Genomic DNA, 8,156 nt, shown 5'->3' on the forward strand with positions numbered 1-8,156 from the left:
GTGTGTGTGTGTGTGTGTGTGTGTGTGTGTGTGTGTGTGTGTGTGTGTGTGTGTGTGTGTGTGTGTGTGTGTGTTTGTGTGTCATTATTGAGTGTGTACAAAAAAACAACTGCACAACTGATATCAGGGTGTTCCATAAAAGTCTCTGGAAATACTTGTTTCTCCTAAAGGCGCCCTGCCGTGCTGAGCTGCAAAGAGCTCTGGACAGATTGGCATCCAACAGCCGCACCCATGATGACCTCTTCACTATTCCCATCCCCAACTGTGACAAGAATGGAGATTTCCACCCAAAACAGGTCTGTGACTTGGAGAGCAAACTTAGTATGAGCTTTCTGGAATCCTCCTCTGGAACCACTGAGCAGACTGCTCTTTTGGCCATGTCTGCTGGTGAACTGTGAATCCTTAATGTTACGCCAAATTAAATGAAAAAGCAAATCTTTAAACTTCAAACGGCTCTATTCAGATCGCATCAGCATTCTGTGGGCCAGAACACAAAACACGACCGCAGACGATGACATACTATCTTACAAGTTCAAGATCAACAAAAGAGTCTCCAAACAGACTGTCGCAGTGAAGCCAAAACCTTGTTTTTTCAAGCTGGCGTGGAAAGTGATTTACGTTCAGAAATTAAAATGTCATGTGTAAGGCAATTTGCCCGAAACCGTTGAACAGCCATCACTCTATTATTGTGATGGATGCAATTAGGCTTTGAATGCAGCAGCTGCTTTTCTTTTCTTTTTTTTTTATTTGCCTGCCTTTGCAAGACTGCGCAAACATGCAGATAAGAGCGAGGGAATCAGAGAATAAAAAATAAAAAAACTGAGATAAGGCCGCTTTAAGATGCAGACTCAGACTGTGTGATAAAAAGAAAGCTCTGCTGAGGCACCAGCCATCAAATGTCTGAGTTATGCTGATTGTGTAACGTGGTTAAAGTATCTCAGTCTGCTCAGTTTCTCAGGCATCTGTTTACTGTTTAACTAAAACTGCACTGTGATAATACCCAAAGGGAAGCAAAGCACAGGTCATTAAGGACAACTGGGACCAATTTTAAGCCAGCGCTGCTCTGAGATTTTTAACTGGTGGTGTTGGAGCCTATGTAAAAACTGAAATCATCCTGTTAAAAAGGTCCAAACACACGCAAAATCTGAACAGCTGAAAGCTCACATGGGGAACGTGGGAGTTTGAACCTGATAATCTAATTACGCCAAATGCCATTTACTGTTTGTTTAGTGCCACTTTAATTGTTGTAAATTAGTTTAACATATAATTTTGATCTCTTTAAGAGATTTGGTATTGGAGTAGTTGTTAGGTGCTACTGCTTTGCCTAAATGTATTTTCCACCATTTTAGAGACTACTGGTCACGAAAAGCAAAGAGTCAAAAGAGCAAAGAGCTGCTGTTTATTTGCTCATCTTGTACATACAGAACAATGTCTGCATTCCTCCACAGCTATGTTCACGTCAAACTCGCACACACACGTAGGTCACATATTTCAGCTATTTTCCATTTGGACTTCCTTTGTACTTTAAAATTATTATTATTATTATTATTATTATTATTATTATTATTATTATTATTATTATTATTATTATTATTATTATTATTATTATTATTATTATTTAGCTAAAAATACACAGAGGAAAAAAAAACATTCAAACTATCATTTCTGACAGGGTCACTTTAACATATAACATATCCCAGAAGCTTATTTGGATTTTATCAGTTTTTTTTTTTTTTTTACTTTTCTCTTTCACTCATTTTGTGTTCAGTTTTTCTACTTATAATTTTTTTCAGAGAGATGTTTGATGGTAAAATCACAAGAAAACACAAAAATATACTAGCCAATATTTACTAGTTCATATTGCTGATATGAGTCCTGTTGGTTGCCTGTCTCGAAGATGGCAAAATTAAATGTAAACCCATTCCCAGATTCCAGTTGGTGAAAAAATAATACTTGGGGAAAAAAAACATACATGTGGTATCACTACTACATACATCTAGTTCAATCACTCCTACAGGACTGAGGAGCAAAGTCCTCTAGTGTCAAGAATGTGGCATACTATTGGACAGCTGAGGCTTGGCTCACGTTGGCTCATCAGTATGACACTGACTCCAACTAGACCAGAAAATCAACTACAGAATTGTTTGGGTGTTGGAATGGCCCAGTCAAATCCCAGAGTTTAACCTGACCGAAATTCTGTGGAGATATCTTAAGCTCTACAGAAACTGCAAGTCTTGATAAACTGAATAAATGCTGTGAAGTGGTGTATGTTGTTACACCAAAGTAATGTGAGATACTCATACAGTCAGACAAAGTAGTGCAATCTTTTGAACTGCATTTCTGTGAATAATCCCTTCATATTTACATCCATCCACAGTGCCATCCCGCACGTGACGGCCATCGGGGAAAGTGCTGGTGTGTGGATCCCAAGACAGGCATGAGGCTGCCAGGGCCCCTGGAGCTGCGGGGGGATCTGGACTGCCACCAGTTAATGACTGCGACCCTAAGGGACTGAGGGGGGCAGAAAAGGGACAGTTTGGGTTTGGTGAACCAGCTGAATTTACTGGTGCTTTTAGTAGAACCATATGACTAAAGGACTTTATACTTCAGCCGAGCTCTACCAAAGGCAAACAGTTGTGGAGTTTGTGCAAAGAAAAGGAAACCATTAAATTGAATTATTTTACTATTATGTTTCTGTATGTGAGAGTAAGTGATTTGAGTCTTTTGAGCACTTGTCTTGTTTTGTTCCTACCATGTGAAATTAAGACAGATTGTCTTTAAACGTGTGCGCTTTAAAGTATCAGGTGGTAGAAAAACAAAACACACTTCTTCAGAAAGGGGCTGTACATGTGATTTATGTAAGAGAAGACGCTAACCTTTTCTGTGTAATCCTCTTAAAAGTGGCAAAAAGCATTTAGTCCACTGTAGTATAGCTGATGAAAAACAGAAACTGATCATGTTTTCTTCTTAGTGTAGCAGCAGATTGGTTGGAATTACTGAATCAGGACCATCCAGAAATATTTAGTTTGAAAGATACAGCTTATGCAGCAATTATTATTTTTTGCATCTCATATTCTCTATGTAGAATAAAGCACAATGGAAAGACAAAAATAAAAAACTTAACTGAATGACAGCATTAAAGTAGCAAAGATTTATGGGATGGGAACAACAGATTCTCTGAAATGAGATGAAAGGGCTGCAAAAAACTGCAAAACCCTTGTGAACTAACAAATAAAAAGCCATAGCCTTTCACATCAAGTGCACCAAAGTGAAAATCGAAATTAAATGAGAAAGTCTGTATCTCTGCGATCCCAGGACAGATTTGATTTATTATCCGGCAGTGAATTCCCCTGTCATATTTTCTGACGAACATCTTTAGCACAAAAAGCATTGGCAGTGTTGCTTTACTAACAGCTCTGTACGCTGCTGATAGGATAATCTTCTTTCTCCAGCTGGTGCTAAAAGATGCCAGTATGACCCTTGTGTTTGTATGGATATGCTTTGGCTTACAGGATTTCTCCCCAGCAGACTGCTTGGCAGAATTAAATGGTGCTATATTCTGACTGTGCCAAAATATGAAGCAAAGATGGTTTCTACAGTTTTTTTTTGGCCTTTTTTAGCATTCAAGAAAAAGTGAGAAGAAAGTATTGGCATATATGAGGGGCAACCTTATGTGTTCAGCTTTCTGCTTTAGCTATTCACAAATATTTTATTTTTCTTTGAAATGATGAAAATCCAGTATCCAGCTTTGCACTATAGTTGCCGCTGTTACATTTTAACTAGATAGTGTTCTGGAAAAGGCAGAAAATTTTTGTTAAATAAAACAGCATTGTGCAATGAGCTTTGGATGACTTCTAGCTAACAAATCAAGTGTTTTAGTCTGGTGTTGCTTCAAATGTACCACAAATATCCCAAAGCAAACAAAGAAATGTTCTTTTAGGTTCCCTCTTAAGTATTATGATATTCAACAGAGCATAATGTTACAGAAGGTAACTAGTAGCAGTAGCGAATAGCATGCTATTTGCATAGGCGTACCAGTGGGCATTCAAAGGAGCGTACTGGATTTAAGCAAACTTTTTAATGTTCTGGACAGTTGGGTTTGAATGTTCATCGGGAGATAGTTAATAGTGACTCAAGAAAAATATTTCTGTTGTTAGGTTCATGTTTTGTGTAGAGGGCAAAACGCACCAAAGTTTAAATAAAAAGTGAGACTGTGAAGAATTTATTGACACTAGCCAAACATGGCCTTCTTGTGTGGATAATAGTAATATCAAAGATCAATTGCTGTTAGCACAAATTCAAAGGGTGAGATCAGATTTTTGCTGTTGTTTACCATTTTGCCACTTTAATATTTCATATTTCACAATTTTGTTTACCTGACAAAGGAGCCAATAGAAGTTTCCTACCAACCGTATGCCGTGTTATAGCTGCCTTGAGGACATTTTGTACCCACCTTGGACTACAAAAGATTTAAAGTAGTTTAAAGACACTTGTATGTGACAAAAAAATTAAATATACCAGCAGGAGATCTTCTGGTTAGAGCTGAGATTCTGGTTAGAGCTGAGATAGGACTTCACAATATCAAGAAAACATGACTTTGCAATATTATTGCAGAGTATTGCAGTGACAGCATTAACTCCAAGTAACCCACTCGCTACTCTCTTCTCCGTTATCAGAATCTCCCTATTACCATGTCTTTATTAAGTGTTAAGTGAAAGCAGACAATTGAACAAGATGGCACATGATTCAGAAACAATGACATACCTTCTCATTGTATCAAAGTAATTATTTCCAGTAATTAATTATTTGAATATTGCACACTTACGTGATACCAGACTGATGATTGTGACTCAATGTGTTGTGCAACGTTGTGAGGAGCCATGTATTTGCATTAGACTGGAAATTTAAAACCCTTTTGAAATGTTAAAGAATGCAAATTCATAACAGTGAGTTAATGAAAAAAAATCTCCTCTCTTATTTATTAGGAAAACAATTATGACTTTGGAGTCTATGATGTAAATATAGAAGTTTACACATTAAACTCCAAAACCTGGTATGGGCTGGCCCATTCCTCACTAATTTTGGCCCTTTTACCTATTGTATTTAAAAGAACAATTTACATAATAACAAAAAATATGATAAAAGAATAATAAAATATTCATTACTATAAATTGACTTTATTTTAAAACAAATTTCAAACTACAATGTTGTCTTGTTGAGTAGAAGGGTTATCTATGGCAAATTTTAAATTCTTTTATGTGCTCATCATAAGTATTAAATATCAGCAAATTAATTCACTTCTTCAAGGATCTGGTAAATTAGTAACCTCTCATAGAAGAATGTATTTTATGTGATTAAAGGTTTAAGTTATATTAATAAAAAATGGAAACATTTCCTAAGTCTATTTCTAAATAGCTGTTCGATGAAGACAGTGTTGGAGAATTAATCTCTTTTCAGAGAGTAAGATAACCTTAGAGTTATTTTAAAGACCGAACAAGATTTCCTACATATATCAATGAGCCACACAGACAGATAAAAGAATGTTTTACCTGAATCTATCTTAATGCCACTAAAGACTCAACGCTAAACATGTTCAAAAACATTTCTTTGATTTTATAATCACATTTTCATCATTTAAAAAAGTCTTATTTTTCATTTTAAATGCCTTTTGAGTGCATAAAATAGTTACTTGATAGTAAGCTGCTTAATCTAAGACTTTGCAGTTTTGAACTGTTTCTGGAGAATAGATTATTTTTTGTTTGCATCTGATATTATCTGTTTACGTGTAGATTATTAATGTTTGCATGCATAAAAAACAAGCCAGAAACAGATGAGGTCTTTTTTTTTTATCTAGAAGAGAATTGTTGTGCTCACATGTTTGAGTGAACAGAGAATTAAAATATAGAGTTGAAATTAATGATGTTTACCTGAAACTAAAATGTACTCATTGTAATGTATCAATTAAAATACAATAGAAACTACGCTGTAGCTGTGTAATTCTTAGTGATAGAAGTAATATCAACAGTACTAGACAACTGTAACATAAAAAAAAACATTTATGTAGGTATGTTGACCTATACAGGAGGTGATGTTGATTGACTGGTATTTTATAAGCCTTCCAACAGCTTGTGTAATCTAGACAGGTGAAAAGAAAATGTACATATTTTTTTTCCTGCACATTGTTTCAATCAATATAAGCTAACCTCTGTAAATAAAGATAATCCAGAAGAAGTTTGAGATTCTGATTTGTTGGACTAACACTTTAGGGGAACCACAAAAATCCCTACAACAATTTACAGATACAAATTCAATAAAAACATATGTTAAAGTTTGATATTGCTCAAATGTAAATAAAATATGTATACTTGTTGTGTACAGGAACATTTTTTTTTTCAATGGTTCAAAAGTACCACTTCTTTTTGTAACATTATGGAAAATCAAATGAAATCATGTGCGATGCCAGGAAGAGAATTATGGACGTTCACATGTCTGGTTCTCTGGTACAATTTCAAGATGCCTGAAGGTTCAATGTTCATCTATCTAAACAATGAAATGCAAGTATAAAAAAAACATGTTTGATTGATTGCACCATATAAACGGTCAGCCATCGTATCATTTAGGACTAGATATTAAACATATTTTTGGCGCAGAATGATCGTTTACCAAAACAAAAAGCTGTCCAAGCCACCCCCAGGCATGTGTGGAAAACTAATCGACCTTATAGTTGGTTCACCATCAAGCTTTTGAAATAAGTGCTTAACATGGATATGGAGAATTTTTGACCCTCCCCCATTGCTGACTTTCTCAGAGACTGTGTTATTTTAATGTCAGATTAAGTCCAAACACTTAATTTTGTCCACTCCACAGAATATGGTCTTAATGAATGTGAGATTGGCATTAGGGTTATTTTTGTTGCCAATGGTTTTTGCCTTAGAACATTTATTAAATGCTTCCCTCCACTAAACCATGACCATAACTGATTCAAATCAGGTCCACATTGGTTTAAATGTTGTGAGGTTTTCTGTGTCCTCCCAGATGAGTCAGTGATGAGCTTCTGACACACCACTGGGAAGGTTCACCACTGTTTGAAGTTTTCTTTATTTGTGGATAATTACTCCCACTGTGGTTCACTGGAGTCCCAATGCCTTAGAAATTTATCTTTAACCCATTCCAGAACAGGCAAAAGTCAATGGCTTTGCTTTTCTTCTGTTTCATTTAGTCTGGGTGTTGATTTTTGAAACCTTTCAGATAACTTCCTGTTGTCAAGCAGGTTCAACTTAAGTGATTTTTTGATTTTACAAGTAAGGGAGTAATCCTATCACACCTGAGTCTGACAGAAATGGATCTAAAACCTGCAGAACCTGCAGGAAAGTAAATCTTGGGGACTAGGATTGGAGACCCTTTACCTAAACTGACAAGCTAGCAAAGCAGAGAATTAATCATAGAAGCAGCCAAAACGTCCCTGGTAACTCTAGAGGAGCTAAGTTGGTGGATGATTTTCAGTGCAAACTTTCAGATATCATTGATTACATTGCCCCCACTAAAGTAAAGGTTGTGACTGGTAGGAAGAAATCTCCATGGAGAAATGCACAARYAGTTCAWTCTGCAARACAACTCTGCCGYAGGGCCGAAYGGAAATGGYGTAAAGGTYAACTGCACGTTTATTRTGACWTCTACAAGGAAAGACTACGTAACTATCACACAACACTAAAACATGCAAGAGAGGCTTTCTTTGCAGATGTCATAAACAAAAACATTAACAATGCTCGAGCTTTATTTGCCACTGTTGACAGGCTCACAAATCCTCCGATGTCGTTGCCACCTGAACTTCAATCTATTGCCGCCTGCAACAAGTTCTCCAGCTTCTTTTCAGAGAAAATTCAAAAGATCAGAGGATTAATCTGCACATCCACTCCAAAGACAGTACCAATGCTGTGCCCAAACAAAACAAATGCAGGAAAAATGACCCAATTTCAACTACTAAATTATAAAACCCTAGAAGAAATTATAAGTCAATTAAGCTCCAGTTCCTGCTGTCTGGATGTTCTACCCACACATTTCTTTAAGAAAGTCCTGCCTGTTGTTGCTAATGATCTGATCCAAATAGTAAACTCATCGCTCTCTTCAGGTGTTTTCCCCCAGGCTTTGAAAACAGC

At 36.3% G+C, this 8,156-nt stretch overlaps 1 protein-coding gene across 2 annotated transcripts in view; it reads left to right on the forward strand.

The window, feature by feature from the left end:
* Positions 1-6,231, forward strand: part of LOC103463290 (insulin-like growth factor-binding protein 4) — a 19,769-nt gene extending 13,538 nt beyond the window's left edge. For both annotated transcript variants that reach the window (XM_008406556.2, XM_008406547.2), the window contains exons 3-4: positions 171-296; positions 2,378-6,231. In XM_008406556.2, coding sequence (XP_008404778.1) covers positions 171-296; positions 2,378-2,515 — 264 coding nt within the window. In that variant the 3' untranslated portion in view covers positions 2,516-6,231. The remainder of the gene's footprint in view (positions 1-170; positions 297-2,377) is intronic.
* Positions 6,232-8,156: the final 1,925 nt, after the last annotated feature.

The sequence above is a fragment of the Poecilia reticulata genome, linkage group LG1 (genome assembly GCF_000633615.1).
Source record: "Poecilia reticulata strain Guanapo linkage group LG1, Guppy_female_1.0+MT, whole genome shotgun sequence".
In the NCBI taxonomy this organism is placed as follows: Eukaryota; Metazoa; Chordata; class Actinopteri; order Cyprinodontiformes; family Poeciliidae; genus Poecilia; species Poecilia reticulata.